Source organism: Chiloscyllium plagiosum, unplaced genomic scaffold, assembly GCF_037043375.1.
Source record: "Chiloscyllium plagiosum isolate Xiang-an unplaced genomic scaffold, Cpla_swu_hap1 HiC_scaffold_13, whole genome shotgun sequence".
In the NCBI taxonomy this organism is placed as follows: domain Eukaryota; kingdom Metazoa; phylum Chordata; class Chondrichthyes; order Orectolobiformes; family Hemiscylliidae; genus Chiloscyllium; species Chiloscyllium plagiosum.
The window spans coordinates 54,262,925-54,281,910 of NW_028270151.1; the positions used below are offsets into that span (position 1 = coordinate 54,262,925).

Here is an 18,986-nt window from a genome sequence, read left to right on the forward strand (position 1 = left end):
ACCTCACATTTATCCAGGTTGAACTCCATCTGCCACCTCTCAGCCCATCTCTGCATCTTGTCAATGTCCCACTGCAGCCTACAACAGCCCTCTATACTGTCAACAACACCTCCAACCTTTGTGTCGTCTGCAAACTTGCTGACCCATCCTTCAATCCCCTCATCCAAGTCATTAATAAAAATTACAAACAGTAGAGACCCAAGGACAGAGCCCTGTGGAACACCAATCATCACAGACTTCCAGGCAGAATATTGTCCTTCTACTACCACTCGCTGTCTTCTGTTGGCCAGCCAATTCTGTATCCAGACAGCTAAGTTCCCTGAATCCCATTCCTCCTGACCTTCTGAATGAGCTACCATGGGGAACCTTATCAAATGCCTTGATGAAGTCCATATACACCACATCCACAGCTCAACCCTCATCAACTTTTCTAGTCACATCCTCAAAGAACTCGATAAGGTTTGTGAGGCATGACCTGCCCCTCACAAAGCCATGTTGATTGCATTTAATCAAGCCATGCTCTTCCAGATGGTCATAAATCCTATCCCTCAAAATCCTTTCTAACACAATGCAGACGACAGACGTGAGACTTATTGGTCTGTAATTGCCGGGGATTTCCCTATTTCCTTTCTTGAAGAGAGGAATTACATTTGCCTCTCTCCAGTCCTAAGGTGCAACTCCAGTGGACAGCAAGGATGCAAAGATCCTCGCAAGTGGCGAAGCAATTGCATTTCTCATTTCCCAAAGCAGCCGAGGACAAATCTGGTCTGGGCCTGGCGACTTGTCAATCTTAATGTTTGACAAAATTTTCAGCACATCAGCTTCCATTCCATCCATTCCAGCATGCACACCTGCTCTTCAAAGGTTTCATTCACTACAAAGTTCGTTTCTTTCGTAAAGACAGAAGCAAAAAACTCATTTAGGGCTTTCCCTACCTCCTCAGACTCCACACACAAATTCCCTATGCTATCCCTGATCGGCCATACTCTTTCTTTGACCATTCTCTTATTCCTCACATAAGTGTAAAATGCCTTTGTGTTCTCCCTAATTCGTTCTGCCAAGCCTTTCTCGTGCCCCCTCCTGGCTCTCCTCAGACCATTTTAGAACTCCTTCCTCGCCTGCCTGTAATCCTCCAGAGCTGAGCTTGACCCTAGCTTCCTCCACCTTATGTAAGCTACCTTTTTCGTTTTGATGAGAAGCTCCACCGCTCTCGTCATCCAAGGCTCCTTTATCTTACCACTTCTTGCCTGTCTCAGAGGGACATATTTATTCATCACTTGCAACAACTGTTCCTTAAACAGTCTCCACATGTCTATAGTGCCTTTACCATGGAACAATTGCTCCCAATCCATGCTTCCTAACTCATGTCTAATCGCATCATAGTTTCCTCTTCCCCAATTAAATATCCTCCTATTTTGCCTAATCCTCTCCTTCTCCATAGCTATGTAGAAGGTGAGGCAGTTGTGACCACTATCACCAAAATGCTCTCCCACCACAAGATCTGATACCTGCTCCGGCTTGTTTCTGAGCACCAAGTCTAGAATGGCCTCTCCCCTCGTCAGCCTGTCAACGTACTGAGTTAGGAAACCCTCCTGAACACACCTTACAAAAATAGCTCCATTCAAATCTTCTGCTCGAAGGAGGTTCCAATCAATATTGGGAAAGTTAAAGTCACCAATTACAACAACCCTACTACGTCCAAACTTTTCCAAAATCTGCCGACCTATGCTTTCTTCCATCTCCCTGCTGCTATTGGGGGGCCTGTAGTAAACCCCTAATGAGGTGACTGCTCCCTTGCTGTTCCTGATTTCCACCCATACTGACTCGGTAGGCAGATCTTCCTCGACAATGGAAGCTTCTGTAGCTGTGATACCCTCTCTGATTAGCAGTGCTACACCCCCTCCTTTTTTCCCCCCTCCCTATTCTTTTTAAATGCTCTAAACCCTGGAACATCCAGCAACCATTCCTGCCCCTAAGAAACCTGTCTCTGTTATGGCCACAACATCATAGCACCAGGTACTGATCCATGCTCTAAGTTCATCACTTTTATTTCTGATACTCCTTAACTGATCCCTTGGTTCCTTCCCAGGAAAATCCTTTCCACTAGCTGGTCTACCTCTTGCTATTGCCTCATCTGCATCAACTCTCACCTCCGGTATATAGCTCAGGTTCCCACCCCCCTGCCATACTAGTTTAAACCCTCTCGAACTACTCGAGCAAACCTTCCACCCAGGACATTGGTCCCCTTCCAGTTCAGATGCAACCCGTCCTTTTTGTAACAGTCCCACCTTCCCCAGAAGGCATCCCAATTATCTACATATCTGAAGCCCTCCCTCCTACACCAGCTGCGCAGCTACGTGTTAAGCTGCACCTGCTCCGTGTTCCTCGCCTCACTATCTCATGGCACTGGTAGTAAACTAGAGAACACTACTCTGTTCGTCCTGCTTTGCAGCTTCCATCATGACTCCCTGAAATCACTTTTTATATCCTCGATCCTTTTCCTGGCTATATCATTAGTGCCAATATGTAACACGATTTCTGGCTGTTCGCCAAGGTTCTCAACGATGAAGGAAGAAGTCGGATTTACTGGCCAAGATTTTAATGGCACGATGAAAATCTCACTAGTAAGCAGCAAGGGGCCTATTTGCATGCATTAACATCTCATCATTACCTAATTGCACCTCTTTTATATGTAGTTAGCTATTTTTCCAGGTAGAGGAAATAAACTATGTGGTGACAGTTCCTGACATGAGTGGATATCTGGTGACTCCAGCTTGCCACTTGCTCCTTGGCTGACAGACCCAACATCTTACAGAACACTCCATGGAGACCAACCTTTACATCCTTCATCCACAGAGATTGACATCATCAAAGCAGCAGGTTCACCAGATCAGAGCACATCTTTGACTCACTTGGAAGAAAGTTCACCACTTTAATACTGCACTTGGAGTTCACTGACATGTTTCATTACAACGCTTTTGCCTCTTTGAATGCAGAAACAGACACCTATCACATGCATTGGAGCAGTTTGCATCTCAGAGCTCACATCTAATCTAATCTAATCTAATCTCAGAGTTCTTAGGTTGCTCTCTCAGCATGCACTGACTTTGCACATTCTTGCGTGCTCCCAACATCAATACCGCGCTTGCCTTTTAGTATATTGTCACATAATTTTGAACTTACAGTCTCACATTACTTCTGTCTTGCCTTTTAGCACAGACACAAAGCCAAGTAGCTTGAGGTAGTTGCCAGCAGTAATCAGTCAATGGGGTGGACATGTTGTTGCATGGCACCATGCTGTGTCATCACACTCACAAAGTGTGCCAGCAGCTTATGTGACAAACACACAGCACATATTTCCACTAAACGGCTGCATCTGAAAATGCCAGGAGATTAGTTCATGGTCAATTAAGGTAGATTGTATACAGTCAGGGATTGTTGCCACAGTCAGACAATGGCATTAACCAGTAGCAACAAAGAGAAATAAATAGGTGGTTAAAAAAAATAATTTTCCAGTGACTGACAGACTGAATCATATGATAAGATTTCACATTTTAACTGTTTTATTATAACAAACAAATTATATTCAACATTAACTCAACATTACTTCATAGTCAACTAGTACAGAAAACTATTGAAAAGACAATTTCACCAGGAATTAATTAATACAGTGGAAACTCCACTCAGTTTGCACATTGTGCCACACTTTTCACACATATGTAATGTTATAGATGAAGTTCCCAAGCTCCAAACAACTCGTCTTCCATCCCAACCAGAATGAGTCTTTCAGTGTCCACATAAAGTTCCTTTACTAAACCTCCTGAGCATCATGGAACTGACTTCCAGCAGCAAGGAACGTTCTCAACCCTGAGTTTCATCTCCTTGAACAGGGATTTTGTCCTCATCAGCAATCTCTTCTGTGGATACCACAAGGACAATTATTCCCTCTATTTGGCACAACAACAACCATTTCTCTCTCTCTCTGCTTTATCTATCTACCTGAGTTGAGAGTTAGTGTCTAGCAATACCTCCTGCCTGTCTTTTGAGTCAAGCTGTGAAAACTGGCTTTTAAATATCTATGATATTTTTATAGTTTTGACCTGGGCTTCTGTCTCTACATGATGAATTTTAGCTGTGGTCCCTACAGTCCCATCTTCCATTCAAAGGTTTTCTATTTTAACTTGAATTAAAAGAAACAATTTAAAATATAGCCACTTATAAAGTCTCACATTTGTCACATCACTAAACCCTTAATCTCATTATAGAGATAAAGTTATCTTTCACACAACACAGTGTCATGCAAGTGATACAATATATTAAACAAACTTAGATTGCTGCTAAATCTTTCATCTTTTAGAATGGACTGCAGGTATTAATTCATTAATATGTAAATCCCAGAATTTCTTACAAGTCACATTCCTGGGATAATTTAAGGTTTATTAAAAAAAGGTGACAACTCAGCTCAGACAATGCATTAAAAGTGTGAGGTTAGAGTCTGTCTGTATTCCAATCCTGCCCCCATTAGTTACCTGATAAAGGAGCAGTACTCTGAAAGCTAGTAGTTCCAAATAAACCTGTTGGATTATAACCTGGTGCTGTGTGATTTTTAACTTTGTCCACGCCAGTCCAACACCAGCACCTCCACATCATAGGTAGTTATAAACAGAGTGCTTAGCAAGAATATATGTGAAATAATCCTCAACTCTTGTGAATTTAACCTCAGACATAGAATTTATATTTAAAATAAAATTATCGGGCACTTCATTTACCTAAAATATTTTTTAAAAAGCCCGGTTAGTATCAGTAATACCAGGGAACTGACATAAGCTTATGGTGCCATGTTATTATTGGCATGTAAATGGTGGGTTAGATTTCATTGTAACAGCAATGATCCTGAGGATGGGAAAGAACGACTCGGACAATTGTGCCTCAGCTGTTATATGATCCCTGGTCCAATCGTCAGACTATCCGGCAGCTAATAAAGGACAGGGTCTTAAAGGCTACTTGAGAGTTGAGATCCTGCCTCTGGGAGTGTTGGTCAGTGCAGAGACTGTTTGACTGAACAATGATACCAAGTTTCAGAAAGTTAGATATAGTAATAAGAAACATTTGTTGTTATAAGTTAATATCATAAGTTTATTTGTTCAAATTACGAAATATTTTTTGTAAAATAATATCACCAGTGTTTTGACATTTCATTTTGATTTTGTTCTAAACTGAAATTCAACATTATTATTAAAAGGGAATTTGGAAGAAACAATCCTGCACACTGCCTTGTTAAATGGCAATAAGGAAATTGCAGAGTTTATTCTGGATATGATGCCATCTCTCATCAATGAACCAATGACATCTGATATGTACAGAGGTAAAAAATAATAGTAGTGTTCTCATCGTTTATCGAACCAGTTCTGACTATGTTAAAGACACTGTACAAAAGCAATCTGTTATTGTAGAACTTTAATCTCAGGCTCATTAAAAGAAGAACTAACTTTATATGCATTTGCCAAAATGAACATGTTTGGAAGACAAAATAAGTGCTCATTTTGATCTATTTAACTAATCATTATGTTTTGCAATATTAGCTCAATGTATTCCTCAGAAAATAGATTTTATTTAATTAAAAGACATGGTCTTGTACATTAATATTAATTGTTTCTGAACCTAATTTAAAGTCTAAATATTGATGCCTGAGGTAAAAGTGTCAGATATGTGACACTGAATCATGCGGTTGATCAAACTTTGGCCTTTCACCTTTAACATGTGGATCAAAACAAGTGGTGACTAGTGGGAGGAAATTCTCCTCTACCTATAATGGAGTTTGTGAGAGTGTTTGGACTGTTGCAATTTCTATCGAGAGCTTAATTCCAGCAGAGGTAGGGAGATGGCAGAGTTTGGGTATGCCATCACCCAGTGCCCTTCTTGCCACCAAGAGCAGGAGATTCAACCCAAAGAAACGCGGCGGCACGGTGGCACAGTGGTTAGCACTGCTGCCTCACAGCACCAAAGACCCGGGTTCAATTCCTGCCTCAGGCAACTGTCTGTGTGGAGTTTGCACATTCTCCCCGTGTCTGTGTGGGTTTCCTGTGGGTGCTCCGCTTTCCTCCCACAGTCCAAAAATGGGCAGGTTAGGTGAATTGGCTGTGCTAAATTGCCTGTAGTGTGTTGGTGAAGGGGTAAATGTAGGGGAATGGGTCTGGGTGGGTTGCTCTTCGGAGGGTTGGTGTGGACTTGTTGGGCCAAAAGGCCTGTTTCCACACTGTAAGTAATCTATTTTAATCAAACAATTACATACCAGTGTGCTGCTTGAATCCATGGTTCATGGAAGAATTTGCTTTCATTATTAACTTTAAATTAATTCAGTGCAATTGAATCTGTAACGCGACGAGCACAATTTCACAATCAAATCTGAAATTCTGCTCCTTAAGCTAATATGCAAGGCACAAAATAAACCATTGCTGACTAGCTATGCAGAGATAAAACTATTACTTAATAGTCACCAAGTCATCTTTCCTTTGTAACATTCAAAAACATTTAAACTCAGTAAAAAATCTGAACATTCTTTCCTGATTTGGTTGCCATTATCAGCCAATTGAGGAATGTTGGTCATCTAGAATTAAATATTTTTATTTCAGTTAGCCAATTTCAGCAGCAGATATTCTCAAGCTAAAATAAACCTTCCAGCTAACTGAAAAAAAAAACAAACTAGATTACTCACATCTTTAGTGTGATGCTATTTCTTATCCTGTTTCATTTCTGTTTCTTTTCATCCAATAGGTGAGACCCCCATGCACATTGCTGTTCTGAAACAAGATGTGGAAATGGTTAAGGAACTGTTGAAACGAGGTGCTGATGTGATGAATGCTCGTGCAACTGGCTCCTGTTTTGTCCCTGGGGAGGAATGTCAGTGTTACTATGGTAATCTCTCATTTATTCTCCAAATGTAGAATTGGTCTATTTTCTATTAAATTGACAGAGTAAGCAGAGTCAGAGTACATGTGAGCTTTATACCTATTGACTGTGTATCCTTCTTGGTCAGGTTTAACAATATGTACAATGTGTCAGTTGTTTATAAGGTAATGATTTTAAATGATTCTAATATTCAGATTACATTGGCTGTACATAATGTCAAACACAGCATGGATGAAGGCAAGGAATTCTACTCAAAATTTTGGAAGGAGCAGTTGTAGCTGTGCCAGTTCCTTAAGACCCTAATAATTATGTCCGAGTTGTATTAGTTGCTATCATGCAATAAACCTTCTTGTTATCTAAGTACAATCCCTCTTCTACAGACACTAATAGGTGGAGTATCCTCTATCACTGATTACTAGATAACCTGAAGACAAACAAGATTGGTGGCAGCAAACTATCTCAAACAACCTTTGCACAGCATCATATATTGGTAGAGGTGGCAAATACCAAGGTAAATGCCCAAGGTACCATCTGGGAAAATACCACATGAGGTTTGGGAGTGTGCCTTAGTGGGGGAGAAATGAGACAGCAGGACATATAGCACAAATACAGAAATATAACCATTACATTTGGTAATGCATTTTTGGAAGTGCTTCTATAAAGAAATGCAGCACAGGATGTTTCTCCAATGTATTATTGAAGTCATCATCCAAACAGGTGAGCTCTCACAGCAGAGAGAAGGAAGTGTAGGCCATCTCAATGTTATAGTTGTGAAGCAGAAATCTAGCTACAAATATTCTGAGGTAAGAGTACTCTTGTGAATCAATGAGACTGGCAAAATACATGCACCATCAATTTTTCTTCCTTTCTCAGACACTTTACTAACCCTTTGAATGTGTCCTTATAATTTTGTTCTATAACAGAGTACACTAATATATGTATAAATGTATATATGACATTTACAGCACTGATACCTTTAAGAGTCTTCATCTCAAACAAATTTCAAAAATCTAGCTACATAATGCATTTACCATCCTTCTCATTTTTGTTCTTCTCATTCTATTTGTTTACTCACTTCCCTCTATGCCAGCACTCAAACACCATAAAATGTGAAGTACTATAATTGTAGATTGAAGCATATTGGAGCCAGAAGTGAAATACATATTCCTTTTCTATTTCTATAGCTGTTAAAAATGAAGCAAAACCTCGTAGCATCATGCACCACTCAAATAACAAGTAACAGACCTGGATAAACTAACTTAGGCATTTAGATACTGATTTTCAAATAGAAGCATCAGGACAATCACAGGCTGTGGATCAAGAGGAGTGAGGGACAGAACCTACTCATTGAAGGATCAGATAAATTTTGTGATTTGGACATTCTTCCAGAAGAAAAGTGGATGATACCTCTGACCAAATATAAGGGATTCAGTAGGCCGACTGAAGGCATTTATTAGTATGGAGAATGTGTGTATGAATGGTAGTCAAATGATGTGGATACAGCAAACTCAAAAATAGTTAGGGAATTGCCAATTAGATTTACATTGGAATGGTTGTCATCCATTTTTCTGATCCTTTTGCTGTCCAAACAGTTAGTTGAATAAATATTTAATTACCAGAGAAGTGAGTGGATTGGTCCACTTTGACAAGTCTTGTGCTGATCAACAAAATTTGTGGAACACTTCATTTTGGTATAATAGTATATTTGATACATTGGCATTGGTAGAATGGTATATTTGATACATTGGCATTGGTATAATGGTATATTTGATTTTTTAAAAATAATTGTTCACTCATTTTCTTCTTACCTATTCATAACTCTGAAATGTTCAGAGTAATTTTTGTCAAAGCGTTTAGATGACATTGGACAATTGTTACAAATAATCTCAGAAAAATTACTGAATTACTTTCTTGTTATTTAAAAACAAGCTATCATTGAATGGTAAGTTTTACTAACATATCAAAATGTTTATGGATTTAATGGAACCCCAATAATTTCATGTCGGCTAAAGGATAAATAATATAATGAGCCAACTAAGAGAAACATACATTCAATAATATACAGGAAGTAACACAAAGTAATCTGAACTAGAATACAATGGGTCATAATTTTCTATAGCAGGTCACTCAACAAATTCCATCATTAGTTAGATTTTGGATTTATTGCCTGGCGAGTTAAAAACATCAGAACATAAGAAATAGGAGCAGGCAAAGACTGTATAGTCCATAGAGTCTGCTTTGCAATCGAGTATGATCAATACATAAGAAACAAACGAGAGGCAAAAGTAGAAATTGGGCTGCTCCAAATTGATGTAGGAAGACTAGTGATTGGCCATAAGGAAATAGCTGAAGAACTCAATAAATACTTTGTGTCAGTCTTCATACTGATTAGCAAGGTTAGATCTCATGGAATACAAGGAGAACTAGCCATTTGGTTACAGAACTGACTCAAAGGTAGAAGACAGAGGGTGGTGGTGGAGGGTTGTTTTTCAGACTGGAGGCCTGTGACCAGTGGAGTGCCCCAAGGATTGGTGCTGGGTCCTCTACTTTTTGTCATTTACATAAATGATTTGGATGCAAGCATAAGAGGTACAATTAGTAAGTTTGCAGATGACACCAAAGTTGGAGGTGTAGTGGACAGCGAAGAGGGTTATCTCAGATTACAACAGGATCTTGATCAGATGGGCCAATGGACTAAGAAGTGGAAAATGGATTTTAATTCAGATAAATGTGAGGTGCTGCATTTTGGGAAAGCAAATCTTAGCAGGACTTATACACTTAATGGTAAGGTCTGAGGGAGTGTTGCTGAACAAAGAGACCTTGGAGTGCAGGTTCATAGCTCCTTGAAAGTGGAGTCGCAGGTAGATAGAATAGTGAAGAAGGCTTTTGGGATGCGTTCCTTTATTGGTCAGAGTATTGATTACAGGAATTAGGAGGTCATGTTGTGGCTGTACAGGACATTGGTTGGGCCACTGTTGGAATATTGCGTGCAATTCTGGTCTCCTTCCTATTGGAAAGATGTTGTAAAACGTGAAAGGGTTCAGAAAAGATTTACAAGGATGTTGCCTGGGTTGGAGGATTTAGCTATAGGGAGAGGCTGAACAGACTGGGACTGTTTTCCCTGGAGTGTTGGAGGCTGAGGGGTGACCTTATAGAGGTTTACAAAATTATGAGGGGCATGGATACGGTAAATAGGCAAAGTCTTTTCCCTGGAGTCGGGGAGTTCAGAACTAGAGGGCATAGGTTTAGGGTGAGAGGAGAAACATGTAAAAGAGACCTAAGGGGCAACTTTTTCACACAGAGGGTGATACGTGTATGGAATGAGGTGCCAGAAGAAATGGTGGAGGCTGTTACAATTGCAACATTTAAGAGGCATTTGGATGGGTATATGAATAGGAAGAGTTTGGAGGGATATGGGCCGGGTTCTGGCAGGTGGGACTAGATTGGGTTGGGATATGTGGTCGGCATAGACAGGTTGGACCGAAGGGTCTGTTTCCATACTGTACATCTCTATGACTCTATGAGTAATATCCTAACAATTAAGGAGAGTCAAGGGGCAGAGTTGAGTATGGTAGCCATTACAAAAGAGAAAGTGCTAGAAAAGCTAAAATGTCTAAAAATTGATAAATTTCCTGGCCCCGATGGGTTACATCCTAGAGTTCTGAGGGAGGTGGCTGAAGAAATAGCAGAGACGTTTGTTGTGATCTTTCAAAAATCACTGGAGTCAAGGAAAGTCCCGGATGAATGGGAAATCACTGTTGTAACTCTCTTGTTCAGGAAAGGATCAAAACAAAAGATGGAAAATTATAGGTCAATTAGCCTAACCTCAGTTGTAGATAAAATTCTAGAGTCCATCGTTAAGGATGAGATTTCTAAAATCTTGGATGTGCAGGGTCGGATTTGAACAAGTCAGCATGGATTTAGTAAGGGGAAGTCATGCCTGACAAACCTGTTAGAATTCTTTGAAGAGGTGACAAGTAGGTTAGACCAGGGAAACCCAGTGGACGTTAGCTACCTATACTTCCAAAAGACATTTGATAAGGTGCCTCACAGGAGGCTGCTGAGTAAGGTGAGGGCCCATGGTGTTTGAGGTGAGCTACTGGCATGGATTGAGGATTGGCTGTCAGAAAGAAACCAGAGAGTTGGGATAAAAGGATCTTCTACGGAATGGCAGCTAGTGCAGGGTTCGGTGTTGGGACTGCAGCTGTTCACTTTATAATATAAATGATTTGGATGAAGGGACTGGGGGCATTCTGGTGAAATTTGCCAATGCTACAAAGTTAGGTGGACAGGCAGGTGGTTCTGAGGAGATGGGGAAGCTGCAGAAAGATTTAGACAGTTTAGGAGAGTGGTCCAAGAAATGGCTGAAGAAATTCAACATGAGGAAACGCGAGGTCTTGCACTTTGGAAAAAAGAATATAGATATGGACTATTTTCTAAATGGTGAGTGAATTCACAAAACCAAAGTACAAAAGGATCTGGGAGTGCTAGCCCAGGATTCTCTAAAGGTTGACTTGCAGGTTGAATCCGTGGTTAAGAAAGCAAATGTCATTTACCTCAAGAGGGTTGGAATATAAAGCCAGCAACGTGTTACTGAGACTTTATAAAGCTCTGGTTAGGCCCCATTTAAAATACTGTGTCCAGTTTTGGGCCCCACACCTTAGGAAGGACGTACTGGCACTGGAGCGTGTCCATTGGTAGGCTTAGCATACAATGAATGGCTAAGGATCCTGGGATTGTATTTGTTCGAGTTTAGAAGGTTGAGGGGAGATCTAATAGAAACTTACAAGATAATGCATGGTTTAGAAAGGGTGGACACTGGGAAAGTTGTTTCCATTAGCGGGGAGACTAGGACCCATGAGCACAGCCTTAGAGTTAGAGGGGGTCAATTTAGAATGGAAATGAGGAGATATATTTTCAGCCAGAGAGTGGTGGGCCTGTGGAATTCATTGCCACGGAGCGCAGTGGAGGCCGGGACTTTAAATGTCTTCAAGGCAGAGATTGATAAATTCTTAATCTCGCAAGGAATTAAGGGCTATGGGGAGAGTGCAGTAGGTGGCACTGAAATGCCAATCAGCCATCATTGAATGGTGGAGTGGACACAATGGGTCAAATGGCCTTACTTCCACTCTTGTGTCTTATGGTCTTATGGTCTTATGGCTGATCTTAGTCTTCACGTCCACTTTCCCACCTCTTCTTAGATCCCCTATTCCCTGAGAGCCCAAAAATTTGTCTACCTTTATCTTAAACATATCCTATCATGATGTATCCAAAGGAGGATTGTTGGACTGTATTCATAACAGGCTACTATTTGAAAATTAGTATTGCAACTGTCTGCTACTTGTCTGTTAAGCATTTCTGTTTCCATACTATCATATAATCTCAAAATCCTATTGGACTCCTTGTCTTACCCATTGCAGTCTGCAAACAGGAGGAAGATCTTACTTTGTGTTTGATTAAACCTGTCTCCAATGGGAACCTGACTGAGTCATCAAGTTTCCTGGGATACAGATATTTTCTTGCTTAATGAAAGATAAGGGCGACACAAATGGTTCAGACACCCAATGTGACTCTCACCAAGACAGCTGATGTCCTAAGTAAGTGTGTGAGAGAAATGGCACAGGGAAGATGGCATCTTGGCACCAATGAGGAAAGGGAAAGGAGGACCAAGGTTGGCATGAGGAAGCAACTTTATTGTGGAGCAGAGGCCTACATTTCTCAGGGCCATCTTCTGCTTAAGTACCTCTCAATAAAATTTACCCGTCCCAAGATCTGCTGAATCCCGACATTCAAGAACATTGCAGAAGTTGGACACAGAGTCAGGATGTCAGGCTCTGGAATGCCATCCCATTTTGCTTTTGTTGGTTAGCAATCCTTTCTAAACTAACAACATGGGAAAATTCTGGCCCAGGTTCTGGGTGAACATGGCAAATAATCGTGCGTCTTGTTGCGAAATCAAGACTGAAAAATTGTGAAATTGACAACGGAGGGACTAAGAAAAGATTGTAAATTTAATGTCAAAACAAGTACAGAAAGAGAAATGAAGCAAGGGAATGAAAGATTGCACCAAAAGAGAGTCATAGGGTCATACAGCACAGAAACAGACCTTTCGGTCCAACCAGTCCATGCCAACCATGTTCCCAAATTAAATAGTCCCACCTGCCTGCGCTTGGCCCATATCCCTCCAAACATTTCTTATTTATGTACTTGGAAAAAGTTACAGAAAGAAAAAATCAAATCTAAAGCTTCCCATTTTAAAATCTGCAACAATTGTAACTTGAAAGACTGTGATTTCATACTTTTGGTTACTCATTTTTAATGTCAGAGTGATGACTAGCAGTATTTCATACATATTACATGGTTAAAGGAGTATTTGGACTGAAATGGACAAGATTTTACTTTCTGTGGCGAGTTTGTTTTTTCGAGGGAGTCATAGAGACATACAGCATGGAAACAGACCCTTCGGTCCATCCCTTCCATGCCGACCAGATATCACAACCCAATCTAGTCCCACCTGCCAGCACCCGGCCCATATCTCTCCAAACCCTTCCTATTCATATATCCATCCAAATGCCTTTTAAATGTTGCAATTGTACTAGCCTCCACCACTTCCTCTGGCAGCTCATTCAATATACATATCACCTTCTGCATGAAAAAGTTGCCCTTTGGATCTCTTTTATATCTTTCCCCTCTCACCCTAAACCTATGGCCTCTAGTTCTGGACTCATCGACCCCAGGGAACTTTGTCTATTTATCCTATCCTTGCCCCTCATGATCTTATAAACCTCTTTAAAGTCACCCCTCATCCTCTGATGGTCCAGGGAAAACAGCCTGAGCCACCCAACCTCTCCCTATAGCTCAAATCCTCCAATGCTGGCAACATTCTTGTAAATCTTTATTGAACCCTTTCAAGTTTCATAATACTTTTGATAGGAAGGAGACCAGAATTGCACACAATATTCCAACAGTGGCCTAACCAATGTCCTGTACAACCGTAACATGACCTCCCAATCCTGTACTCAATACTCTGACTAATAAAGGAAAGCATACCAAACACTTTCGTCACTATCCTATCTACCTGTGACTCCACTTTCAACGAGATATGAACCTATACTCCAAGGTCTCTTTGTTCATGTGAAGTTGCTTTATTTGTGTATTATCTTTATTCAGATAATACACAAATAAAACAACTTCACATAGTTCAATTAATTTCCATGGCAGGGTGATGCTTTTGCAAAGCTAAAAGAGAACATAACAAGTTTTGGATATTTACAGCTTAACCATGCATCTGTCACCTTAAATTGCTGTAGAATTTGTGCATAAATGACAATGAATGCCATTAGGTGCAGCAAATTCTGACCCAATAAATACATGATGACAATTTATTTTAGAATTACTCATAAAAGGGAAATGGCTTTCTGCCATTTCAAATAGGTGGCCAGTTTATCACGAAAATATTAATGATTCTTAACAGCTGCAATGTCAAGAATTACTATAGAAGATAAAAGTGCGCAAACCTTCCCTAGCAACCACCGAAAAGCCATAAAGTGTTCTATTGTTGCTCATTAGGAAGATAGTAGGGCAACAACAAAAGTAATTAATCTTTAGAGGAATTGGAGCCTGGCTGCATAAATCCAGAATGGATATCATAAGATCAGAAAAGACACAGACTACAATAAATAAAATATCCCGTAATATATGCCCACTTAAGGAAACTGGACATAGACTATATTTATTATGGGAGTGAATTTCACATACTCAACAATCATAACTTTGGTATTGATTATATTGAGTACTTGGAGGATTTTCATTGAAGATATGTTAGCTGAACAGCAGAATTTCTGTGGAAAATCCCCACATATTTTGAAATTTTTATGTTGGATTAAATTGGGAATGCATTATATTGTAATATTGTGTTCTTAAAGTATACAGGAAGTGACCAATTATATTACCTGAACAAACTGTCTCGCTTGTCATTCTGACTCCTGATTTGTACTTCTCTTTGAAATTCTGATCTGAAATGTGGCCTTGCCTGATGGATTTCACAGCAATAGAGCACTATGCTTAAGTATAGACATTCAACATTCAAACAATATCAAGTGGGGAATAATCTTTTCACATATTTTTAAATTTCAAACCTTAACAGTAATCTATTCAAACTGTCTATCACAATGATTATCAATGGTAAACTGATGAACTAATATTGTTTATAGTTTTAATTCAATTTTACACATTGTAGAGTCTATTTTTGACCATATTGTCTTATCCACAGGTGAATATTTGTTGTCATTTGCAGCGTGCATTGGCAATGAAGAGATTGTCAGAACTCTTATTAAACACTGTGCTCCATTAGAGGCACAAGATTCCTTAGGTAAGTGTTCCATAATTGCTTCAAGAATTGTGCCTAAATTACCTAAGGAATGTATATTTTATTAGTTATACTGCATGGAAACAGACCTTGGCTCATCACGTCCTGATGTCTATACATCCCAATCTGACCTAATCCCATTTGCCAGCATTTGGACCATATCCCTCCAAACCCTTTCTATTTATGTACCCATCCAGATGACTTTTCAATGTTTTAATTGTACCTGCCACTACCACTTCCTCTAGCAAAATGACATCCCAATTCCCAATTTGTCTGACCTAAATGCAACATCTCGCATTTATTTAAATTAAACTCCATCTGGCGCTCCTTGGACAATTGGCCATCTGATCAAGGTCCCATTGTATTCTGAGATAACCTTCTTCACTGTCCACTACACCACCTACAGGTCGTTCTGGTATAGCATGCATTTCATCAGTGTGACTTGGCTATAATACAATTGTGATTGATGAATTGTGGACACTGTTTGAATAACACAAACCTTCTGCTGAATGGGTATAGCGATTTCCTATAGCAATCTTCTACAGTGTAATTTTGGTGTCATCTGCAAATTTACAAACCATACTTCCAAATTATTTATATAAGGGATGAAAAGCAGTAGACCCAGGACCGATCCTTACAGCACACCACTGGTCACAAGCCTCCAGTCCAAGAAGCAATCCTCTACCACCACCCTCAAGCCAATTTTATATTCAATTGGTTAGTCCCCCAGATCCCATGTGATCCAACCTTACTAACCAGTCTACAATGCAGAACCTTGTGAAACACTTTGCTGAAGTCCACATTGACAATTTCTACCAATCTGCTTTCATCAATCTTCTTTGTCATCTCTTCAAAATACTCAATCAAGTTAGTTAGAAATGATTTCCCACACACAAAGCTGCATTGACTATCCTTAATCAGACCTTGCCTTTCCAAATGCGTGTAAATCTTATCCCTCAGAATCACTTCCAACAACTTACCCATTACTAGATAAGGCTCACCAGTCTATGATTTCCATGCTTTTCCTTATAACTTTCGCTTACCTCTAATTGCACACATTTAGGAAAATCCATTCCTTTCACTGTTTGATGGTTTAGGCTGAATTTGAGTCTAGCTCAGCCAAGAACTGAACTTTGCAACCTGTATTGTTAGCAGCCTTGAAATGTTTCACTTCCAACTTTGTAGCATTAACAGCCTCTGTCTCTAGCTAGTCTTTATCTAGTCTTATCAGGGCTGATTGGGAATTATAATTTTCATATGTTTAATATGCAATCCTAAACAAGAGAAAAATATTTCACTATCAATAAAACAATAATACCAGTTTACAACATTAGCAAAATCAATCCCGGTCGTGAACAAACTGAAACAGAAATTACAGAAAACTTAGCAGGTCTTCAGGCATTCTGAAAAATAGTCCCAAGCATTAACTCTGCTTTCTTTTCATAGATGCTGAGTTTCTTCCCATCATTTTTTCCATTAGTTTCTATTTTTATTTCTGTTTTCCAGCATTCACGATTCTTTAACTTTTTTTTTGCCTGGTAGTTAAGATATTTGTATGCATTTGCTACTGACGGGTAGTGGAACACTTATCATGGTGAACTTGTTCTTGGTGCAAAATTACTGAATAGCTTCAGATAACTTTGCCAGAGACACAGTCCTCTAAGATGCCAGAAAAAGAAGTAAGTCTGAAGACTAGGAGCAACTGAAATCCTAACAAAGGACAACCAAGAAGCTGTTCAGGAAAGGAGGATATAAATGCAACTTATCGAGGAATGTAAAGACGGACAATGAAAGCTTCTTTACATGAGTGAAAAGGAAAAGCTTTACTGGGGTAGAAGTGGGCCCATTTAAGGTAGGGACAAGAGAATTTGTAGCAGAGATAGGAAATGATGCAGAATCTAAACAGTTAGTTGGTATCTGTCTTCACAAAAATCTCCCAGAAACATTCGGAAACCGAGTCACTTACAAAACTGAAAAACTAAAAAAATTTAATATCAATATATATACAAGTATAAGGTTAACTGGTTTGAAGATTGATAAACCATAAGACAAGTTATGCTTCATCCTAGGGTATTGAGGAGGTGGATAGTGTGATAATGGATGCATTAGTGGTTATCTTTCAAAATTCTATAGATTCCAGAGAGCTTCCTGCAGACTAGGAAGTAACAAATGTAACTTTGCTTTTTAAGAAGTGAGGAAAGGGAATCTGAAATACAGACCTATTAGGTTGACATCAGTAGAAGAGAAAATTTTAGATTCCATTATAAAGAACAAGGTAACTGGACATTTAGAAAATAATGGTAATATTGGGCAGAGTCCCATTGATTTATAAAAAAGAAAACATGCTTGCAAACTTGTTGGAGATTTAGAACATAGAACATTACACTGCAGTACTGCCTTTTGGCCCTCGATGTTGTGCCGACCTGCGGAACCAATCTGAAACCCATCTTACCTATACTATTCCATTCTCGTCTGTATGCCTATCCAATGATCATTTAAATGCCCTTAAAGTTGGCGATACTACTACCATTGAAGGGAGGGAGTTCCATGCCCGTACTACTCTCTGAGTAAAGAACCTACCTCTGACATCTGTCCTATATCTATCACCCCTTAATTTAAAGCTATGTCCACTAGTGCTATCCATTGCCATTCAAGGAAACCTGTCTAACCTTCTGATTATCTTATATGTCTCAAATAAGTCACCTCTCAACCTCCTTCTCTCTAATGAAAATAACCTCAAGTTCGTAAGCTTTTCCTCATAAGACCTTCCCTTCATACCAGGCAATATCCTAGTAAATTTCCTCTGAACCCTTTCCAAAGCTTCCATCCTTCCTACAATACAGTGACCAGAACGGTACGCAATACTCCAAATGTGACTGCATCAGAGTTTTGTACAGCTGCAACATGATCTCTTGGTTCTGAAACTCAATCCCTCTACCAATAAAAGCTAACATACCGTATACTTCTTAACAATCCAATAAACCTGGGTGGCATCTTTCAAGTATCTATGTACCTGGATACCGATATCTCTCTGCTCATCTACACTACCAAGAATCTTACCATTAGCCCAGTACTCAGCACTCCTGTTACTTCTTCGAAAATGAATCACCTCACACATTTCCACTCAGCCCAGCTCTGCAGCTTGTCTATGTCTCTCTGTAAGCTACAACATCCATCGTCACTATTCACAACTCTACTGACCTTAGTATCATCCACAAATTTACTTACCCATCCTTCTATGCTCACATTCAGGTCATTTATAAAAATGACAAACAACAGTGGACGCAAAACAGATCCTTGCGATACACCACTAATAATTGAACTCCACGATGAATATTTCCCATCAACTACCTCCCTCTGTCTTCTTTCATCTAGCCAATTTCTGATCCACACTGCTAAATCACCCTCATTCCCATGCCTCTGTATTTGTGTAATAGCCAACCGTGGGGAACCTTATCAATGCCTTATTGAAATCTCTATACACTACATCAACTATTTTACCCTCATCCACCTGTTTGGTCACCTTCTCAAAGAACTCAATAAGGTTTGTGAGGCACGACCTACCCTTCACAAAACCGTGTTGACTATCCCTAATCAACTTATTCCTTTCTAGATGATTATAAATCTTATCTCTTATGACCCTTTCCAACATTTTACCCACAACTGAAGTAAGGCCCACAGGTCTATAATTTCCAGGGTTGTCTCTACT

The 18,986-nt window shown here is 39.7% G+C and overlaps 1 protein-coding gene across 1 annotated transcript in view; it reads left to right on the forward strand.

The window, feature by feature from the left end:
• Nucleotides 1–18,986, forward strand: part of LOC122555901 (transient receptor potential cation channel subfamily V member 6-like) — a 54,799-nt gene that overhangs the window by 6,327 nt on the left and 29,486 nt on the right. Inside the window, exons 4-6 of the mRNA XM_043702166.2 lie at nt 5,243–5,365; nt 6,775–6,915; nt 15,182–15,280. Coding sequence (XP_043558101.2) covers nt 5,243–5,365; nt 6,775–6,915; nt 15,182–15,280 — 363 coding nt within the window. The remainder of the gene's footprint in view (nt 1–5,242; nt 5,366–6,774; nt 6,916–15,181; nt 15,281–18,986) is intronic.